The sequence below is a fragment of the Mus caroli genome, unplaced genomic scaffold (genome assembly GCF_978045245.1).
Source record: "Mus caroli unplaced genomic scaffold, Mus_caroli_1 scaffold_13, whole genome shotgun sequence".
Taxonomy (NCBI): domain Eukaryota; kingdom Metazoa; phylum Chordata; class Mammalia; order Rodentia; family Muridae; genus Mus; species Mus caroli.
In genome coordinates this window covers 45,504,606-45,528,108 of record NW_028227268.1, presented here as the reverse complement: position 1 = coordinate 45,528,108, position 23,503 = coordinate 45,504,606, and the positions used below count along the sequence as shown (strand labels likewise).

The window sequence follows — 23,503 nt, the reverse complement described above, 5'->3', positions numbered from 1 at the left end:
TATGTAATACCCAGAGAAACAGAGCAGCATAAAGGGTTAAAATTTTGTCTAGGTTCTGAGCTTAGTTTCCCTGCTATTTCACTTGCAAAATGGGTGTCATGGTAACAGCTATCTCAGAGGGACATGGTGAGGTCACAGGAATGTATACACCGTGTGCACAGAATCTGGGTATTCTCTGCCATAATTTTATAGTCATTTTTCTTGTTTACTCTTCAAGTGCTTAAGAAATCAGTGAATAGCATTTTCCTTATAGAACAGGAAGTCAGTCCTTTCAATTGACAATATATATATACTTAAGAGAGATGAATGAGACCAGTGATTTTCAAAGTATGGTCCATACACCACCAGCATTGCCTGAGAGTGTGTTGAGAGTACAGTTTGGAGCTCTGCCCTTGACCTACTGCATCAGAAATCCTGGGGTTGAGATCAGTCTGGGTTTTGACAAGCCCTAGAGGGGACATAGGTTTGCTAACACCCGAGAACCTCTGAGCTGGATGATGTGGGGGAATTGGCCCTAATTAGTTCAGTAGCTTAAGATCTTATCCTTTAGCACTAGTGACTTTTTGCTTAATTATTAGGCATTTTTCTAAATTACTCATAATGTAAAACTATTTTATGATTCAAACTTTTATATTATGGATCAATCCTTTAATATTGAAAATATATTGGTTCATGATAAAAATATCACTCTATAGTCTATTTAGTATTTGGGAATAAATACTAAAGCCATGTGAATTTTTTTGGTGTGGGGTTTCTACTGAATCAAGAATTAAACCTGGATTTATAACCTATGGGTTTACTGAGTGAGCATAGTCTAATTGTGATATGTGTCAGTCATATAACATAAAGATTACCAACCAGTCACCCACTTAACTACAAATTCACCTCTAAATAGAATAATTAGAGAATTGACCATGTCTTATAAGAACAGAAGAAAAGCATATGCACACAGCCATATAACTGCACACACAAGAGGCATAAACTCCCAGTTGTACATACAAATATTCTTACTTTATTATGACAGAATATTCTCATAATGCATTTCTGTGCTGCACCTAACAGCTGAGGAACAAGAAGAAAATATTCTCAAATGGTTGTTTTGAACTGTTATTTACTAGAACAAACAGGATTAAAAAGTGAGTAGATTGTACTCAATGAAGAGGCCATTACTGCTTATTTATCCATCAGAGAATAGATACATAGGAGAATGGTAAAGACAGAGAAGCATCTGTGGGCTTTAGTCTCTCCCTTTCTGTGATCTCTCATCTTATGACTCAGGACTGCATTTTCTCCAAACATATCCAGGATCACAGGGCAATCAGATGGCATGGTGCCTCCACTGGGCCACACTTGTAGCTGCTATCTTGTCTTTAAGCCCAATATTAATATTATATTTTCTTCCAGTTTCATAAGTGGGTGCTAATAAGATAGCTGTAAAGGAAACCTCTTGAAAAGCATGTGAAAAGCCAGGTGCAGTGGCACGTGCCTAGAAAGCCACTAACATAGGAAGCTGAGGTAAGAGGATCGAGTTCAAGGAGAGCTTGGGCTGTATGGTGAGACCTCATCTCAAAAGCAAGACAGCAAATGCTCAGGATGCTATCTCTGTGCCACACAGGATGGCCCAGTGAGTTGTTGATGAAGATATTAAATATTTCATGCAAGTTTTTCTTTGTTGAGATAGGGTCTGGGTTGGCTTAGCTTAAGAAACATTTTCTTGGGTTTGACCCAGGTAAGTGTTTTCTATAATTAACGTGTCTGATTGTGTATGTTTGAGTTTAGGAAGAGATGTTCAGACATGTTAGAAAAACTAATGTTAACAGGCTAACCCAGCAAAAAAAGGAGAAGATGATGTAAGGCTGATGAACGCCTCGTAAACTCATTAGCATTCTGCAGAGCTTTGTAGTTGATGGGGCCCAAGCTACTGCTCCCCTCTCACCATTCATCTCTGAGTCTTATCCTTATATATTTATAAGTAAATATCTCATGCTATATAGAAAAAAATGTGGATTTGATTTAATGCTTGCATTATGGGTTCCCAAATTACACAAGAGTTTGTATGTAAGATACTTCAAGTCCCTGCCCCCAGTTGCTCTAATTGGCAAATAAAGTTGCCAGTGGTCAATGGTTGGGCAGGAAGAGAAAGGTGGGACTTTGAGGTTCCCAGGCAAGGAACATGAGGGAGGAGGAGAATTTCCATTGTTGGGGAAGGAGAAGGTCCTGGCCTGGGAACTGCAGAACAGAGATACAGAGACACTGCCAACATGTAAGAGTCAGAAATCATGGCCCAGGAGGGCTGCAGGCCTGGGCCTGTGGTGGCCAAAGTGGAATATAGGTTTTAGTAAGTTATAATTCAGGAGGGGACAGAGTGTTAGCTGTGGGGAGGTTTTGGAAGTGCTCAGCCATTGTTTAAGGCATATTAAAATAAAAGGCTCTGTGTGTGTGTGTGTGTGTGTGCGTGCGCGTGCATGTGTGTGTGAGTGCCTTTCATTCATGAATCCATAACATTGGGGCAGCAGCAAGAAGTGCATGTGCACCTGCTGGGGAGTTTAGAGCAGATTAAAATATTACTACTACAAATACAATTATGACAATTATGCAAATTACAAGGTATGATATATACCTATAATGTCCAGTCCATTATATTTGGCATTTTAGAGAAAGTATTTCATCATCTATCTTAACTTAATGAGTTTACAATTCTGTTCCTAAGTCATCTTTGGCTTTAACTTGTACTTTCATCTAAAATCTATCTTTTAAAATTTAGAACACCTTCTTTAATGCTAAACAATGTAAGTTTAATTGTGAGACAATATCTAGTCTTCAATCCCATCAGAGATTTAAAAAGGAATAAATATTTGTGTATGCAAGAAGTACAGGAACACAGCTTTTAAAACTTAAAACAATTGGCAGAGACAGCTGACTGCCTGAACAGTTCCCAACATTCCTTACAAGGTTGGAGCATCTATCTTCAGCCCTCTGGCCCAGACCATCTGACAGACCTTAAGTGAAGCAGGAATTATGAAGGACTAGATTACTCTGTCTTGGCAGAATAAAGCAATCAACTATCCCATGTCCACTTGTCCTTTTTGGACAGCATTCTGTCTACAGATAAAATTAGGCTAGCTTGCCACAATTGAAATAACTGCACATGGAGGTATTGATGCCTATCACCTTCTTTGAAATGGAAGAGAGGTGCTGTCAGGGGCAGATATGCCTTGTAATCACAAGATCTTTTAATAATGAAATAACATTAAAGGCCCCTTGCTCCCCTCTCACCCTTTATCTCTGAATCTTAACTTTATATATTTATAAAATAAATATCTCATGCCATATAGAAAAAAATGTATTTTCCAGACTTTTATACCTTTGTGACTTTTCTGCAACTTTAATCCATGATAACAGCACATAGAATAATGCCTAAAATGTGGCAAGAAATCAACAAAATAGCTGGATATCTCATCTTATAATTTCTCATCTGAGTACACATTTTCCAGTACTCCATAAAATTAGACATAAGGAGTTGAGGACATGGTTCAGTTCATAACATGCTTGTTGCATAATGATAAGGAGCTCTGACACCCCCCTCCTCCCATTTCTCACACTCAAAAAGCTGAGTGTAATGGTGGCATGTGCCTGTAACCTTAGTGCTGTGGGGGCAGACAGGCTATGGAGCTGGATGGACAGGCAGCCTAGCCAATCAGTGAGCTCCAGGTCCAGTCATAGAAAATAAGGTGGACAGAGTCCAGGGAAGACACTCAGTGTTGACCTCTGGCCTCCACACACGTGCTGGGGCACAAAAACAGATAAATGTAGTAACAAGTTTTAAAGACTAACAATAGCAAACATTAGCAAGGGTGTGGAGCACTGGGAGTCATCTTGCTGCTGCTGGGAACGGAAAGTGGGAAACAGTCTGGAAGCTTCTAGAAACACTGACTATGTAGCCCAGAAATTCCTCTGTAGACAGACACTCAAGAAAAATGGAAACATGTGTCCGTGTAAAATGCATACACAAATGTTAATGGGAGGATTTACTCACAGTGATCAAAAAGTGAGACCAACCCAAATGTTCACCAACTGCTGACTGGAGAAATAAAAGGCGTATGCCCACACAGAGGAATGTCATCGGCAATAAAAAAAAAAAAAAAAAAAAGCAGCATGCTGAAATGGGTGAACCTACATGACATCATAAGTGTAAGAAGCCAAAAATCACATTGGGTGTTTCCATTTATAGACTATATCCCAAAGAGTCAAAACTACCGAGACAGAAAGTACCTTAGTGGCCGCCAATGGCCTGTGGTTTGGAAGACAAGGGGGAGTGAGTGACCATTACCCGGCATGGGGCTTCTTTATTCAGTGAAGAAAGTATTCTAACGTGGATTTTTAAGACAGTTACTCCATTTTGAAGATATATTAAAATACATTCAATTGTATACCTTCAAAGGGGCATAAGGTATTGTACAGTGGGCTGGATAATGGCCTGGAATAACCATTAGGACCCAGAGTCTGTACATGACACCTTACGCAGAAAAGGAATACTTGTGTATGTGACTAAACTACGGTTTGGGCACAGGGAAACTATCCTGAATTATGCAGGTAAACCCTAAACGCAATCACACGTGTCTGTATGAAAGTGGGTTTTCTCAGCCAGGGAGGAGGAGGAGGCAATATCACTATAGAGGCAGAGGTTGGTAATGCTTGTGAGTATAACACCCACTAGTGACCAGAAGCCGGAGGCAACCCTCTCTTGGACTTCAGCCCTGTGATTGGAAGGGGCAGATGACCCACCAGAGGGGTTACAGCCCTGCCAACACCCGACTGTGACCCGTATTGCTGATCTTGGATTTCTGATCTCCAGGTCTGTAAGAGAATAAACTTATGTTGTTTTCAGAAACTAACTTCATAGTAATTTGTTTTAGCAACAATAAGAAAGAAATAATGTGTGAATTAAATCCTAACAAAGTTCTTACCATTGAAGCTTTTTTTTTTTTTTTTTTTTTTTTTTGGCTTTTCGAGACAGGGTTTCTCTGTGTAGTCGTGGCTTTTAATAGCTCCATAATTATTGTGTGATTTTGCTCATTTATCTTTATATTTCTAATATATTTCTCTTTTATATATTCTCTTGCAACGTGCTGCCATAAGATTTAAGAGAGTGCTATCACCTTTATAAATTGTAAACTTTAAAAATGTTATATTTTATCATTTAGACATATGAAAAATAATTTTAATCTGGGTTTTTAATGTTTAATGTTGAAACCTGTCCACTTATTTCATTTTTCTGCTCTTCCTTTATCAATCCTCTTAATATGTTTTGTCATTCTATATTAGGTGATTTGTTTATAAAACAGATATAGCACCACACCCTGTCTATGAAAAGCCACAGACCCTGAGATGGACAAGGTTCTGATTTTAAAACATTTTGGGAATTAGAAAGGGGGTTTATCAAAAGCACACAATGAGTGTCAAGTGTGTCTTATTTTTAAAAAGCAAAAAGACTATTCATCTTAAAATTGGAAAGACTGGTTGTTTGGGCTTTTTTTTTTTTTTTCTTCTTAAATACATGGTCTTACTCCATAGCCCAGACTGGCCTCTAATTCACAATTCCTCTGCCTCAGCCTCTCAAATACCAAGACTGCAGGCATGCACCACCATGCTCAGCTGAGAGGCTACATTTAAGAGGACATTGTTAAATCCTTACCCTCTCCCTCTCAAGTAAGTAGGGGTCATATTTACAATATTGTTTTGATGATAGTGTTTTCAAAATTTTTTTGAGGATTTGGCAGAAACCTTGGTGACTCTGAGCACTTGTTCTCTTGCAGAGGGCTGGGTTTCCTGTTCTTAGCTCCCACATGGCACCTCACAGCCTTCTGTGACTCTCGTTTCATAGGATCTGTCACCCTCTTCTGGCCTCTAGGGCATCAGGCACACATACAAGCAGACAAACATTCATACATAAAAAATAATAAATATTATTTTTAAAATTCCAATAATGCTACTTTAGCAATGGTAAAATAGGGGCCTTAGAATAAATTCACTCTCCAGTGAACAAGAATTAACTAATCATTTCAGTTTGTAAGGTTAAATTTCATCTCCAAAGAGCTAAAAAGATGAGAAGGTAGTTGTCACTACCAGACCATCACACACACACACACACACACACACACACACACACACACACTGTCTTACTGTCGCCACCCAAATCCTTATTCATTTGATTCTCTAGTAATTCTGGGAGTGATTAGAAATTTTTATTCCCAAATTGTCATGTGCTATTTCTAGCCGAGTTTGTTAAAATAGAAAAGACTTGTTGTCCTTCTTGTTACTGTGCTGTCCTCCTGCTTTTACTTGTCTCATAGTAAAGGAAGACTAAGTGATGTATTAAAAACCACATACTCTTAGGGAGTTTCATGTCAGAGAACACTCCTGTTTCTGGAAAACGTGAATTTATGTGGGTGTTAACATTTCTATCAAATTCTGTAAAATGTTTCCTTTTCCTCTGGAGACAAACCATGATTCAGATTTTTTCTTTTCTCACTCGGAAAATTGGCTACTTGTAACAGAAAAGTTTGTTCGATAAGGAGCTGTATATTTGGCTATCGTTTTAGAAGGAAAACCAAGTTAGATTCTTTATGTTAATTGTTAAAATTATTTTCAAGCTCATCATAAAAATAAAAACACCTGAGAGCGACGACCGTGCAGATCTTGAGAGCTCCCTGTCAGCGCAGGAGCAACAAGAAGCACCTTTAAATGACCTGATTCGTTTGCACAAAAATTAACACAAATGTTTCCAAGGTGGAGACTAGCTTTACTTTTTTTTTAATTGAGGAAATTTGAGCTGGTCATGGTGGCACACACTTTTAATCCCAGAATTTGGGAAGCAGAGGCAAGCAGATCTCTAAGGCCAGCCTGGTCATCAGGGTGCATTCCAGGACACCCAGGACTACACAGAGAACCCCTGTCTCAAATAAAACAAAACAACCCCCAAAATAGTAATAATAAAAGACAAAAAAGTTGAGGAAATTTGAAAAGCACTTAGACTTGGCGATCATACACAGTGCCAACAATACATAATGAGCATTTATAATTCTAACTTAAAGTAAACATCAAAAGGTAGGACAAATATGGAGACTGGGCTCGTGTCCATATTTGTTTCTACTTGTTTCAAGCTGGGGCTTGTCCTAAGTGATCCCATTTTTTAAAAGAGCAGCTTCTTCCGTCTTCAGCGCAAACGCTGAGGTAGAATGACTCACATCTTGTTTGTGCAAGTGAACAACCATAGCACAAACCACAAGGCACAGCCTGCTAAGCAACCTCTTTATACAATAAAGTATAACAACCTATGAACTTCGAGTTTAAGTCAGGAACACCCGGATGCATGGGGATATCAAAACCATATCAGAAACACAGACTTATGCACTTATTAAATACTCCAGCCCAAAGGATGACGCAACCACCCCCCCCACCCTTGGTACTATTAAAGTCATTTTTCCCATCCGGAAAAATGGCCACAGCAGTGTGTTTACCTGTGACCTGGGCTCCAGCTCAAGTGAAGTTTCTCCTGCTAGGGACAAGCAGATTGGTTCAAACTGACCCTAAAACTGCCCTCCCTTCCCCCACCCTGCAGCATTTGACAACTCTGCACCTGCAGTTCATAAAGCTTATCTGACCTCTCCAAAGACAGGTCCTTGAGTCTGAATCAGCTGCCTTCGGTATGGTCTCTCTGTGGACTCTTTACCCATTTGAAGCCTCCTATAATGCTTCCCCCTGTCTCTGTCTCTGTCTCTGTCTCTCTCTCTCTGTCCCTCTCTGTCTGTCTGTCTGTCTGTCTGTCTGTCTGTCTGTCTCTCTCTCTCTCTGTGTCTCTCTCTCTCTGTCTCTGCCTTTTTCTCTCATGTAAAGAACATTATACTTTAATACTCTTAGAAACTGTTAATACTGTTGAACTACTATTAGCAATAGTTATTAAGATTGGAATAAAAGAATCTACTATTGCCAATGACTGTGTCTACCAAGAGAAAGCAGTAATATCTGGGGAATTAAGGTAAAAGAAATTGAAGTGTCTTTGAATTCATGGCATCACACATTAAATGTGAAAAGACACAAACGTGCGCATGTTGCTGACATAGCTTGTTCATATTAGAAAAAATACAAATGACTAGGTCACACAATAAAGTGTTTTAACATGAAAATATTTAACCTGTTAAAAAAAAAAAAGTGAGGCTCAGGGAACATAGCTCAGAGGCAGTGACTGCCCAGCATGTGCAATCTCAAGCACTGAAAGAAGAAAACTAATCAAATTGTAGGCTTCTCATTCCTAGCAGCGCTGACTGACTGGGCTCAAGTAGGAGGAGAGCTCTTGTGCATTGCTGGTGGGAGACTAAATCAAAGCAATCAACAGCACAACGTGACAGCTGGTACCCAAAGCTTTCAGCTCTTCTTTCTTTGACCTAGCCAGTTCCACTTCTGGGAATCCATTCTAAACAAATGACTGGTGCTCTGTCAGGCTCGAGTAACAGTTAGACTAGACATTTCTGGCTACTGAACGGATGTCCTCCTAGTTCTAGAGACTGCACTGTCTGAATTGAAGGTTCAAAGAGTTGACGTTGGATAATGTCTCTTCCTTGGATTGCAGATGGCTACCTTCTTGCTCTGTCTTCACATTGATTTTCCATAGTGTACATGCCCACAACCACACATGTGTGTGCCCCTTTTCCAGAGAGAGAGAGAGAGAGAGAGACAGAGACAGAGACAGAGACAGAGAGAGACAGAGAGAGAATGAGAGAACTTGTTATAAAGCACTGGTTCTACTTCACTCCTAGCTCTGAATATTTTTTTAATATACCCACTTTAGGCCCTAAAGTTTAAGGGTCAGGGACTAACATATACATTGAGAGGATGAGAGACAGTTTTAAACTGTAAATACAGATTTATATGCAGGTATTGTATAGTTTTATTAGGAGTATGAGAAAGTAACTGTCCATCAATAAAGAGATGACTAAGTAAACATAACCACGTAGCAAAGCATTACACTGCCATTAAGATGGTTTAGGGACCAGGATGGGAAGGAGCGCTTTTCCCTGTTTCTCTAACTTACTTACAACTAAAACCTCTAGATCCGTTTGGTTTACAACAAGCTTTAATTCTGACCATGAGAGCTGAAAGGAAGGTGGCAGGCTGCCTGGGGACCACAGGACCTCAGCACCTGCATGGTGCTGACTCTTTTGGGCTTCCTTTTGCCTCACCAACGGCCTTCCAAAAGGCCAGTAAGAACAGAAAGAAGCAAGAATTTAAAACCAAGAAAGGTTTGGACTAGCCAAAGGAGTCAAAATGTGACTTGATATTATGATCTGAGGAACAACCATATCACGGTGTTAACAGTGGATATAAGCTGGTAATAGAATTACAGACTTAACATTTTTCTCTTTACCTTTTTGTTTGTAATGTTCTAAAATAAGCCCATATTACTTTCTTAGTTAGATATACTTCATATTTGGTTAAAATTCATATTACTTTTATAATTAAAAATAAGAGCATCTTCTAAATTGCTTATTTGTAGAGAAACTACTAAGACAGATAGGCAAGCAGCACTGAGAATTTTTGCAAAGAAATGTAAGTTATATCTATAATTACGTTAAAGAGAAAAGGCCTTCCCTTTTCTGAGCTTTTCCCCCTCAGGCATGCAAGTGTCTAGAGGGCAGAGAATCATTCTCAGAGTAGGTCCTTTCCTGCCATCTTCTGGGTTCCTGGGGTCAGCCTCAGGTCTTCAGGTTTGCCTCTCCCTGACTTGCTGAGTCATTTCTTCTGGCTCCTCCAAACTACCCAATACTGTTCTCTGGGTTTTTGAGTAGTGTATCTCATTGGCATATGATCTAGACAAGAACTATTCCAGAAAGGATGTAAGAAATCCTTCACACAAAAACTCTATCTACTGCATGGCTGTCACCTTCAGTGGAGGAAAAGTGTATGAGAGGAAACAAGAAAGCTAAACTAACTCCTGGACTCGTTACAGAAAAACTGGAGGAGGAGAGGAAGCAACACACAAAAGCAGGCTGTAGCAGACAGGATACCTGCCTAACAAAATGGCTTCTTTCATTATTCCATTACAGTAGAATCATCCTTCCTCAGGTTTGATAATACCATGTAGACCTTGAATCTCAGATCTCACTGTATTTGTATAATCAGATTTCACTGAACATAAAATGATGAGGTTTTTTTCTTGAGCTTATCAGAAGGTGCCAGTAGAAGTTTTTCCATATTTTTTGTATCATGAATGTCATAAATTTAAAGAAAATAAAGGAGCTATTTGAAAATTTTAGCCCAATTTCAGAGTGGTTAAATATTTTGAAGTATGTATCTTAGAATGATAAGGGTTTATTCTTTAATTTGATCTAATCCTCAGATGCTGTATATGTGACATCTACCCAAGGCTGGTTGAAACTGACAGAATAATTTGATACAATCATTAATAACGTAGCTCCTTACTTGTACAAACTGCTGTTGGGTCAATCCTAGATCCACCGATTTCATGATAACCAGATCTTTGCAACGTGATTCTAGTTTTAGAATAAAAGTTTTTTGCGAATTAGTCTAGATGTAATAAATTCATATTTTATACTTATAACATAGAACATAAAATTATTCTCAACTAATATCTATCCATAGTTATGGTGAATAATTTATAGTTGGGTGACATCCCAGTTGGTATCAAGGGTTTTTTTCTGGCTTTATTTAACCAAGAAACCTCTATATTAAAAAGAATGAACATAAATTTTTAATTACTAGGTTGAAATAAAGTACAAAAGATATGCATAATAATATAAATGACCAAAAATAAGACCACTGTAGGTTTATGAGAGTATTTATACCAGGAGAGCTAAACCAATGCCGCTCGCTCTGTAAACTTCTCTTTAAAATGTGTCCTTTTTTTGTTAAGAGCTAGATTACTTTTTACTTTATTTTTAAAGATGGGTCTCTCTACATATCCCTAACTGGCCTTAACCCCACAGACATCTACCTGCCTCTGCCCACTGAGTGCTAGGATTAGAGATGTGCCCCCACCCCCAATTCCAGCTTAAAGTTTCTTTGTCTTTAATGTCTCCAAAATTAACAAACACCATGTGGATATAGTCTTTTAGTAAAAGATGTAAATAATATGAAGGTTATTCACCATCTCAGAAAACTGTTATGTGGGGTGACATCATAAATGGTGTGTGGAGATGAGCATCTTCCCCCTGACTCCAGAGCCTGTCATCTTTTCTGGAACCTTCCATGCATTTCCTACTACACATATAAGTGCTGACACATAGGTCATTTATTTTGTTGTAATAATTATCATCATTTTCATCAGCAACTTTCCTTTCTTACCAATCATTTCAGGCTTTCCATGGAAGATCGGGAGCTCAGGGGGACAGATTGGAATTGAGAGTTGTCAACTAGAGTCATGGGTTAGAATAAGAAAATCCAGGGTATATGAGCAGTGTGTCAGGAGATGAGAAAGCTAAAAGGCAAACACAGAAAACAACACTTAATGTGCACAAAAACCAAGAAATGAAGATGCCAAGAGTCCATCAAACAGTCTCCTGGATGGGGGTGAGTAGCAACGGGAAATGCTTAACCCTCCGCTTTAGAGTCTAGGGACTCAGCACAGAGGTAGAAGACCTGTCTAGTGAGCACAGGGTCCTGGGTTTGGTCCTCAGCTCCAGAAAAAAATGAACCCAAAAAGTTCCATTTAATATGATAATTACATAGTTTATGTTGATCTTGCCAGGAGACAGACACAGTTTTTATGCTGAAAGAACTAAGGCACTACTCCCTCTCCTGCTTCATACAGCAGCTCCACCTACTGTGGACTGGGACAAGGGCATAGGGAAGATTCTTCAGGTACTCTTGAATTCTGTAACTGGCAGCAGGAGGTACCACTTATGGTCACAAGAGACCTTCCACTTCCGGGAAATTGTGCAGACTAGACTGGTTTCTACCAGCAAGAGCTGGACACTGAACAACCTAAGGGGAAGGATCCCATCAGGATTTCCTTTGTGTTTTTTACTGCCCGTGGTGTCTGGAACCAAGAGAGGGCTCAACAGATGCTGAATGATATAGACAATAAATAAATAAATAAATAAATAAATAAATAAATATGATGTAGAAAAGGGAAAGCAGGGAGAACTCATCTATGAAAAGCCTTTGAGGGGCTCTTGGCAGGAATCTGACTTTGGCCAAGGACAAGAAAATGGGCTTCAGGCAGGAATTTGACCTTAGGGGATGGTGGGATGACAAGGAAGTAAGTTCAGGCAAGAATCTGATTTTAGGGTGGAACAAAGAAGTAGGCTTCAGGCATGAATGTGACTTTGGTCTAGGACTGGGAAGTAGGCTCAGATATCTTGATCAACCTGATGGGCCCTTAGTAACAGGGATTACAGGAATGATCATGGGACTTTGATTATTGTCTTGCTTGTTCCTCATTGTACTACTTGCCCTTAATCCTTGCATGTAATTAGAATGGTATAAAAGCGGACTGGGGAAAAAACAAACCTGCCTCAGCCTCCGAACTGGCTGGGGTTATGCTATAATTGTCTTTTTTCTTTTTAATCCTCGCTCCTGTGCTGGAGAACCAGTTGACTGACCGAGTGGGCTTGGTCACTCATCCGTCTGGGAGGTAACGGATTAGAATTTCTCTAATTATTATCAGGGTCCTAAAGAAGTTTCTTAACTCACCCCTTACTCACTCTCACCCAAAACAAATGAGCAAGTCATTGCAAAGAATCTTGGAAACAAGCCAGGCAGTGGTGGCTCACGCCTTTAATCCCAGCACTTGGGAGGCAGAAGCAGGAGGATTTCTGAGTTTGAGGCCAGCCTGGTCTGTAGAGTGAGTTCCAGGACAGGCAGGACTACACAGAGAAACCCTGTCTCGAAAAACAAAACAAAACAAAACAAAAAAAAAAAAAAAATCTCTGAAACAAAGTGGAGGCAGAGCTAAGGGGAAGACTTAGTTTTTAACCAGGCTGAGTGAGGGCAGGAGGAAGGTGTTGTCAGGAAGGCCCAAATCATGTTCAGGAAGGAGCAAACAAGATGCTAAGAAGCATACCTTATTTTTAAAAGCAAGGAAAGGGCTGGATGTGGTGACAGCTCACACCTTTAATTCCAATCCGCAGGAGGCAGAGGCAGATGGATCTCTGAGTTTGAGGCCAGCCTGGTCTACAGAGTGAGCTCCAGGACAGTCAGAGATAGCTATGCAGAAGGACTGTCTCAAAAAAACGGGGAGAAGGGAGCAAGGACAGAACTAAAAATATTCTCACTAAACACAAATGATAAAACAAACAAACAAAAACCAGTGTGTTAAGCTGGGAGGCAGAGACAGGAGGATCTCTGTGAGTATCAGGCCAGTTGGGGTGGTTTACACAAAGAGTGCCAGGCCAGCAGCAGCAGCTAGCATAGTGAGACCCTGCCTCAAAGAGACAAAATAAAGCAAAAATGATGACACGAATCCCAGGATTGAGACTCTATGCTCTACTTCTTATGTTACAGGTTAGATTTCTCTTGGCTGAGTCTCAAATAAATGCACTAAAGCCTATGGAGCTGTTCTCTCGTCCTGGTGCGCACAGTAGAAATCTGTGGGAGAGCTTTTGTTGTTTAAGTGTGTGGGGGGAAGCTGGTGCAGAGATAGAATTCCCACAATTTCTATGCAACAAAGGCTTCCCCCTCCTGTCAGACATTGAAAAAGGTGAAAAGTTTACTTATAATAATTTTGAATTTAAAGCTTATTTTATATGCAATTACAGAGAACAGTTTGTTATTGTCTGTTGTTGAGCCTAGGTCTTTGTGCATGCTTAGGGAGTGCATGGTCTACAACTGAGCTAGACAGCTGGCCACTCACTTTGCTATTGAATTTTTCTGAGAATATAACTACTGTGAACTCTTTGAGTGAGGGTTGAATGTAAAATTTATTCTGGCACTTAACCAGTAGTTGTCCACCATTTCAGAAATTGTGTTATATATAGAAAATGACATTGCAATTTTAATGTGAACTTGTATGCAGCACATCTATGTAAGTCTGCATTTGTCATGCCCCAGTCATGAAAACAGCACATATATATATACTATATTACATATATACATCAATACATATATATAGAACATATATACACTATATATATATATATATATATACACACACACACACACATTGATGTATATGTAGATACCCATATGAATATATATAACTTCTTTTTGCCTTTATTTTAAAATGTCAAATACAAGGAAGATAGTTACTTAGATAGGATCTTACTTTTCTTATATCCAACTATTCATTAAAAGTAGGTTAAAAAGGTCTGAATATTCATTATTTCTTCTAGTGACATTGTAACCAAATATAGAGTGCATATAACTTTTTAAAGATCTTTTATCTATTTATTTGTCTCTTTGAGTACATGAAGTGGGGGAAGTGTGCTTTGGAGGCCAGAAAAGGGTGTTGGACCCCCTCAGACCTAGAGTTACAGCCGTTTGCATGTCAGCGGGCTCGAGACCTGGGTGCTAGGAGCTGAACTACAAGCCTTACAATTTTCCAGCAATCACACTTAACCACTGAGACATCTTTCTCACCATAGCTACATAAAATTTTAATTATATGCCTCTATTTACATATCTTCTTATCTTTTCCCTCCCTCCCTTCCTTTTTTTCCTTCCTTCCTTCCTTCCTTCCTTCCTTCCTTCCTTCCTTCCTTCCTCCCTCCCTCCCTCCCTCCCTCCCTCCCTCCCTCCCTCCCTCCCTTCCTTCCTATTTTTCTTTCTTTCTTTTAAGGCGTATTTTCTCTGTGTAGCCTTGGCTCTCCTGGAACTTGCTATGTAGACCAGGCTGGCCTCAAATTCAGAGATCTGCCTGCCTCTGCCTCCAAATCTCTGCTAAGATTAAAGGTGTGCACCACCACTGCCTAGCAATGTTCCCTTTATTTTAATTTTGGCACTATATTTTTCTTCTAAATTCTGAAATTATTTTTTCTGGGAATGTCATAGGATAGTAAAGGGGTTAATCACAATATTTGTAATATAAGGGAGCGCTGTACTAAAGAAACAGGATGGTTAATTATTTCTGTGGAAAGAACAGGGGAGGCTAAATTATCTTTAAATACCTCCAACAACATAGGTCTTAATAATGACTCTATGTGGAGGTTTGACTATACTTAGCCCAGGGAGTAGTACTATTAGGAGGTGTGGCCTTGTTGGAAGACGTGTGTCACTATGGGGGTGGGCTTTGAGAGTCCTCTCATGGCCGCAGTTGGATCAAGGTGTAGAACTCTCGGCTCCTCCAGCACGATGCCTGCCTGGATGCTGCCATGTTCTCACCTTGATGATAATTGACTGAACCTCTGAACCTTTAAGCCAGCCCCAATTAAATGTCCTTATAAAAGTTGACTTGGTCATGGTGTCAGCAAGGAAACCCTAAGACAGAAGTTTACATGGAATCCCTAACTATGACACTATATGACTTCAGCCTCCTTCCTGAAAACTAAAAATGCTACATGAATAGTTATATTTACCAAGATGCAGCTCTGGCTTCTGAAAAAAATCATAAAGGACGTTCTGAATCTGCAGAGAAAGGAGGGAGAGAACATATTACTCCCCAATGACCACATATTTCGTTTTTTAGATTAAAAGCCATGTATAGTCTCTCTAAGTTCCAGGTGATGGAATCTCTGTTTAGTTTAGCATTGTACTTTCTCATGTGGGCCCTCATTGATTTCTGTTCTTATTGCGTGAGGACGAGACACTGGGAATGATCCCATTTTGTCCCCTCCAGGGACTTACTACCTAGCAACCTTTGATGGTGAGTGTGATGGAGATAAGGCACCTTTGCCACTATCTAGGCAAGCCTGAGAATTCTCTTTACTTCCTTATCCTCTAATTACTAAACACAAATGTGCAGAGTTCATTTTGGCCCCTTTTAAAAAATAGATTTTAGGCTTCCTCTTTCTGTTCCCAGGTGTTCCTGGCCTCTCTCTCTCTCTCTCTCTCTCTCTCTCCCCACCCCTCTCTATCCTTCTCTGTCTCCCTTCTCTGCCCTCATGGCTCTATCCCAGAATGTCTGTCTCTACCCCTTCTTTAGGCCATCAATCCCTTCCCTTCCCCCCACCCTGCCCCAATAAACCCCCTTTATACCAGGAAAAAATAGATTATAATTTCTATGGAGGATTTTTAGATTCAAGCTAAACTGAACAGACAATACCCAGTACCCCTGCCACAGGCATGTGTAATACACGCACGCATGCATGCACACACACACACACCACTCACTCTCTGACTACTAATATCCGATGCTGTAGAGTTATAGATCTGTTACAAATGATGCGTCATTTCTTCTAAAGCCCACAGTTCATAGCTGGCGTAACTTTTGGTATTGTATGTTCTAGGGGTTTGACAAACGTATAATGGTGGCATTTATCACTGTAGTATTATATAGGGTTGTTTCACTATCTTCAAATATTTCATATTTTAATAGCTAGGAAATAGAATCTGCTTCGAAGCTCAACAACATAGGAATGGATAAAGAGAGTGTTGGGCATGTACACAATAGGATTCTATTCAGCAGTACAGAGTCATTAAATCACATTGCAGGAAAGTGAGTAGAACTCAAGATGGTTTTGAGTATTGAGTGTTCCCTCACTTGAGGAGCCTTGATTTCAAATATATATATATATATATAATATGTCATCGAAGTAGAGTGGGGACCACAAGGGACAAACAAGAGATCTAAAGGGAGGAAAGATAGTGCAGAAGGCTGTCATGGGCACGTGGGACTTGAAAGCAGAAAGGGAGACTGACTAGATGAGAGGAAGGGGAGGACATGAGGGAGGGCTTTGGGAAAGGAGGGTGAATTAAGAACAAAGCATAAATATACATTACATGCATTTTATATTGTATCATATATCTTATATGAAATTTATATTATATTTATTTTATACATAATTTTATATTTGTGTCATATATTCCACATATATGAAAATGCCATGAAAACATTTTACTTAAATGCTAACTTTTTAAAAAATAAAAGTCCTGCATTCCACCTATTCATTTTCCTTTCCCTGATGGCAACCCCATCTTTTTACTTTTTCCATACTTTTTCCTGTTCTAGAATGTCATGTCATCGGAATCACATAATAGTCAGTCTTTTCTGCTTGGATTCTCCACCTTTGCAGCATCCTCCATCTCTCTCATGGCTTGATCCCCTCCCTGTAAGCACCGACATTCGACTGCTTGACACACCAATTGATTTGTAGCCATTTAATGCAGGCTACCCAAGTCACTTCCCTGTGTGGGCAATTACATACATCAATACCCAGGAGTGCAATCGTGGAATTGTACATTATAAAAGTATGTTTAGTTTGTGTGTTTAAAAGAAACACAAAAATTACCAACTTAATTGTTTTTGTTTAGAAAGAGTAGGGTTTTTTTGCCGGGCATGGTGGCACACGCCTTTAATCCCAGCACTCGGGAGGCAGAGGCAGGAGGATTTCTGAGTTCAAGGCCAGCCTCGTCTACAGAGTGAGTTCCAGGACAGCCAGGGCTATATAGAGAAACCCTGTCTCGAAAAACCAAAAAAAAAAAAAAAAAAAAAAAAAAAAAAAGAGTGTTTTTCTTTTCATGTGTGTGTGTGTTTTGCCTGCATGTATGTCTATGTATCACATGTGCACCTGATGCCCTCAGAGGCTAGAAGAGGGCATCATATCCCCTGAAATTGGAGCTACAGACAGTTGTGAGGCACCATTGGGTTCAGGGAACTGAATCAAGGCTCTCTGGAAGAGCAGCCAGTGAGTGCTTTTGGATGCTGCGCCATCTCTCCAGATCTACAGACAAGAGTTTTACAATGTAGCCCAGGTTGGTCTCAAACCTATAGTAATCTTCCTGCCTCAGTCTCCTAAGTTCTGACATTAAGTTATTTTTAAACAGTACGAGTGTGTGTGTGTGTGTGTGTGTGTGTGTGCCCAGTACATTTACATATACTTAGAATTTTTCTTTTCACAAATTTAAAACCCTACACCCACTGAAGACTGACTCCTTCTCCCCACTTTCCCTTGTAGCTGCAGTCCTGCTTGCTTCTCTGATATAACTACTTTAGAAACCTCACATATGTTACCCACAGCTGGACTTACGAATCTTATTTCTTCCAAGACTGTGTTCAGTTTCATGAGAAACAGTCTTTCACAGTGGTTGTGCTTCTTTGCATCCCAGTAGCAGTGACTGAGTGTTGGCACTATTGTAACTCCTCAAAGCCCTGGCTGTTAGTGCTCTGGCCTGTAATCAGTATCATAAGTGGGGAGTAGTGTTTCATTTCTAGTTTAATCCACAAAATTCCTAAGCCTGGTCGGATGGCTCAGTGGGTAAGGATGCTTGCCACCAAGCCTGATGGCATGAGTTTGATCCCTAGGACCCACACGGTGGAAGGGGAGAACTGACTCCCGCAAACTGTTCTCTGATCTCCACTGGAGCGTGCATACACCCCCATCCCCATACCAAAGGAATGAATAAAAGTAGTAAAACTTGATCTACGACCCTTTAATGGCAGGTGATGTTGGCATTGTCTCACAGGTTGATTTTCCATTTGCATATTACATATCACTGGTGAAGTGTTTGTCATGTATTTTGTTCACTGTGTGTGTGAGTGTGTGACAGAGACAGAGAGAGAAAGAGAGTGTTGTGTGTATGTTGTTCAGGTAGCGTCTCAATACATAGATCAAGCTGGTATTGAACTTGAAGTTTGTCTTCCTACCTGATTATGTGAGAAACCTTTATAAGAATCAAGATTGCTAAAAAATCTTGCCAGATTTGTATTTTATTTCTCATATCCAAGAGAAAAATTTTAAGAAATCAATAAGCTATGGAGTAAACAGGTCAAGAATTGGCTTAGTTTGGTGTTGGTGAGGGATTTCAAGGGAAGCCTCTGACATTCCACTTAACATGCTAGCACTTCCCTCTTAGCACGCACCCACACATCCTCCACGTGTGCTCTCCCTCTTACCACGACTATTGGAATCATCCCTTTGGGGTTGAGAACCCATTCGTTGAACTGCTCCTCCAGAGCCTGCTTTCTCATGCCGGCCACCTTGACTTTGACTGTGCTTATGTACTCTCTTTGTTCTCTCTTCTCTTTCACTTTCTCCTTCATCTTGGCTATTCTGGAGTATGAGAACACAGAATGCATGCTAAGAACCCTTGGTTTGGTCGGGCGGTGGTGTCACACGCCTTTAATCCCAGCACTCAGAAGGCAGAGGCAGGTGGATTTCTGAGCTCAAGGCCAGCCTGGTCTACAAAGTGAGTCCCAGGACAGCCAGGGCTATACAAAGAAACCCTGTCTCGAAAAAAAAAAAAAAAAAAAAAAAGAACCCTTAGTTTGGTTCAGATAGTTCAATGGCAGAATCCAGGGCTTTACTTAAACCCTGGAGCTGTCTTTCTTCCTTCAGCACTCATCTTAGGCTAATTTCTACTATTATTTCACTTTTTACCTAAGTAAACAATATATTTAAGAAGTATTGGTGGGGATGTTAACTAACACAGTAATTATGAAAGACTGTGGCGACATCTGAAAAACATAGACGTGTAACTACCAAAAAGATGCAGCAATCTTACTTTTGGATATATCCCCAGAAGACTTGAAATCGGTTTGTTAAAAGAAGTTTGCATTCATATTTTAATTGCCACACAATTCATGGTAGCCAAATACAGAATCACTTCTGAATGAACAAAGAAAATATTGGCCTATAAGCGCAATAGATTATTATGCATCTTTTTAAAAAAACCCAGAATTCCACTCTTTGTGAAGCATGAATAGAACTGGAGAATTAGGCTAAGTGAAATAAACCTGGCATGTGAAAAATAACCTGGCAGTTATTAGTTACATAGTAAAGTATAAAAGAACCAAACTTATAGAAATCGAGAGTACCATGGTGGTGACAGAGGCGATAATGGCCAAAGGGAACAAAAGACATTAATTAGAAGGAAGAATAGGTTTTTAAAAGTTCCCATTGCACAATAGTATAGTTTATAATAGAATATACATATTTTAAAATTGCTAAGAGTATAACTTTCTAATGTTCTCCCCATAAAGATTGATGATTATTTGAGGTGAAAGAGGTTAATTAGCTTGATTTAATTATGCTACCTATTTATAAATCTTAACTTTACATTGTACCCTATACATATATACAAGTATAATTAGTCAGTTTATAGGTCCTTGGCCTTTTGTTTTATAGGCTTTGTTTTGTCTTTGTTTGCCTTTTACAAGAAGTAGTAAGAATACACATCGAGGCCTCCCTACACATCTGCTCTGAACTCTGAAGCTTTAGCCTTCTTCTTCTCTGGACAAATTAGTCATCCAGAGATCCCAAGACTACGAGAGAAGCCTGGGAAGTGTTCTTATAAGAAGCACGCCAGGTCATTCCAATGCTCTGGACCAAACTGGAGGAATATGCCTGGGAGCGTATCTCAGCCTGTTGCTGCAATCTAGCTGGAGTCAGATGCTTCTGCAGCCCTGCTGAAGTCCCGAGTACAAGAGTAACTATTGTCCTCTGCCAGAGACGCATCACCAGGCTGAGAACAGAGAGAATGGAGGCTTCAATTGTCCCTATGTTAAGCATCACAGTTAGAACTTTAAAACAAACCCCAAACTGTGTTGACTGAAATCAAATCACATGGCTCAGAATAATAAAAACAGCTGTGTGAAGTGAATTTTTCTTTGCAGGTCCAACATTTGGAATAGGTTTTCATCTTTCAATGAGGAAAGACTGAAGCAATCTTGCAGATTTGAGATGGAAAAAACCAAAACCCTTTCACTGAGAATGTGGACATTAGATCCCTCTAACAGTCCAAAAGAAAGTACTGAACGGAAGGTGTGCTTTATGCCCATGTGAAACCTCTGTAAATCTCTAGGAATAGAAGCCTCCAAAAATAAACTCTCAGGTTTGAAAACAGAAGCAGGGAAGCAGGTTAGCAGTGCAGAAGAAGTCTTGCATGAACTTCTCAGAGTAATTAGTGTTTTGAAGGAAGGGCTAAGTTCCTCTAAAGTGCCCATCACACAGCCAACCCTCCTGGGCCTTTCAGCTGTTCCTCACCCACCTCTTTCTTCCCATACTGCCCTTTTCTCTCTTCTCCCAGTACAGAATGTCTCCCGTTTCCATCTACATCCCTGCATGGCTTCCTATTCTACCCCGGTGTCTTACTGCTGGCATTCTCATTATGCATCCACTCATTCACTCTGTCAGCCGAGCTCACTCATTACATAAGCATCTATTGGGCAGTTATTATGTATTCTGCCATTATAAAGCTCAGCATCTGACAGCAGAACACACAAGTGATTGCAACAGTATCGTAAGTACTGAGTGTCTTCAGATTCTCATAAAACACAAAAATAGACGCACAGAGCTACTTTCCTGTCACATTTTCATCTGTTCAAAATGTTTTCCCCCTCGTTTTGCCTGACTAGGTCTCCCACATGCTTTGGGTCTCAGCTGAGACATCAGATTCTCCTACACCATGATGCCCATATTTAGAAAGAAAATCTAGCTTTGTGCTTCAGGGACACTGTGTATGAGCTTCCAAATATAATCCAAATGCATTTTAAATTGATCGTGTCATTCTTTCAGGGAACGGATAACATTTCTGTTGCATGTATTATTTTATGAGAATGCTTATACCAACCAACAGAATTCTATACCATCCAACACTGTAACTTGGGTAGTATAGAGTAGATGTAACCTACAAATGGATTCTAAGTATAGCTCCCAGGATGGGAAGATAGCTCAGTTGGCAAAGAGCTTGCTTTCCAAGTTTGATGATCTGAGTTAGAACAGAGGAAAAGGAAGAAGAGGAGGAGGTAGAGGTGGTGGAGAAGCAGGAGGAAAGGAAGGAAGAAGACGAGGAAGAAAAGACAAGGTTAGGTGAGCAGTGTGGGAATGCCCTTGTGATCCTTGCACTGGGGAGGTGGCAAAAGTGGGTGGATTCCAGGGGTTTGCTAGCCAGCTAGCCTCACCTACTTGGTGAGTTTCTCATCAGTGAAAGTCTCTGTCTGAAAAAGGTGGGCAAGGCCTAAGAAATACAACCTGAGATTGACTTTTGGTCTCTGCAGACGCACGTGCACACGCGCGCACACACACACATTGGTACACATAAAAGCTAAATAATAAAGTCAGGTGTGATTGTATACACTTTGTACCCAGAATTTGGGAGGCTGAGGCAGGAGGATTGCTGTGAGTTTGCATCCAGCCTAGGCTTTGTAGCAAGACCCTGTCTCAAACAAAGAAAAGAACTAAATAATCAAACATTTCCTTCATATGAACAAGTGTTCGGAATTAACAGTACAAACTTGATTAGAGAGTATAAATAAAGACTAGGGCTGACTAAGGATGCAGTGATGTTGGTAGAGCGCTTGTCCAGCATGCACAAAGCCCTGCGCTCGCTCCTACCTAGCACCAGCACTACACAAACGCCCCCATCAATCACTAATTAAGAAAATACCCTACAGCTAGACCTTATGGAGGCATTTTATCAATTGAGGTTCTCTCCTTTTAGCTTGTGTTAAAATGACACAAAACTAGCCAGAACAATCTAAATGAAGATTCTTCCTTGACCATTAAAATACCACCTTGGTGTGAATGGCACAGACCTATGAATTCCATGTGTCCCCACCCAGTGTGGCAGTTTTCGCTCTTATCAGTATAACCATCACAGTGGAGGTGACTTTTTGCCTTCCTAGCAATTAATAACCTCCAAACCTTCCAACAAGCCATTCCTGCATACTTCACAGCATGTAATACCTTGCTTGCAAGTGATAGTTTAGTGCTTGTCATCTTCCAGGCTCTGGGATCATAATTTCCTAAAGCTAAGCCAGACTTTTGCCAGTCCTTAAGCATGTTTCTATTATCCCCATGATGGGTACTTTACAAAATGCACCTGTGACATGTGTCTAAGTTATTATAATTACTTAATTCTTAGTTTCTCTTGTTTTATTCAGCGTATATCTAACTATAAATAATAAGCTCCTTGTGTAATATATAATGACTTAAAACCTTAAGTAACTGGCTAGTCAGTGATAGATTTTTAAAAATTTTTATTAGTATTTTATGTGTATTTTATAGTATTTTTGCTTGCTTATATAGGTCCACGCCTGCAGAGGGCATGGAATTGGAATTACAGATAGTTATGAACCACTGGGTTGGTGCTAGGAACTTCAGTCCTCTGTAAGAGCAATAAATAATCTTAATCACTGAACCCATCATTCTCCGTCCCATCCGTGGCATTTGGATGTGCAACTAACCAGGCCGATTTGGAATTTTTACAAGATAACAAAACCTCTATCATAATATTCTCATTAAATATTAATAATGAATTCTAGAGATTTCAAAATTAAATATTCAGTACTCCAAATTAAAGGTAAGTGTGAAAATAATATTACCCTCTTTCTTACAGTTATCAAGCATGAAGACTTATTTCCTAATAATCTTATGGATCTAAAAAAAATTAT

The 23,503-nt window shown here is 39.8% G+C and overlaps 1 protein-coding gene across 1 annotated transcript in view; it reads right to left on the bottom strand.

Moving 5' to 3' along the window:
• The window catches only part of Efcab5 (EF-hand calcium binding domain 5), a 111,367-nt gene that overhangs the window by 64,291 nt on the left and 23,573 nt on the right, over nt 1-23,503 (bottom strand). The window contains exons 5-7 of the mRNA XM_021178008.2: nt 19,007-19,163; nt 15,531-15,579; nt 10,480-10,550 (exon numbers count right to left, since the gene is read on the bottom strand). Of these exons, the coding sequence (XP_021033667.2) occupies nt 10,480-10,550; nt 15,531-15,579; nt 19,007-19,163 (277 nt within the window). The remainder of the gene's footprint in view (nt 1-10,479; nt 10,551-15,530; nt 15,580-19,006; nt 19,164-23,503) is intronic.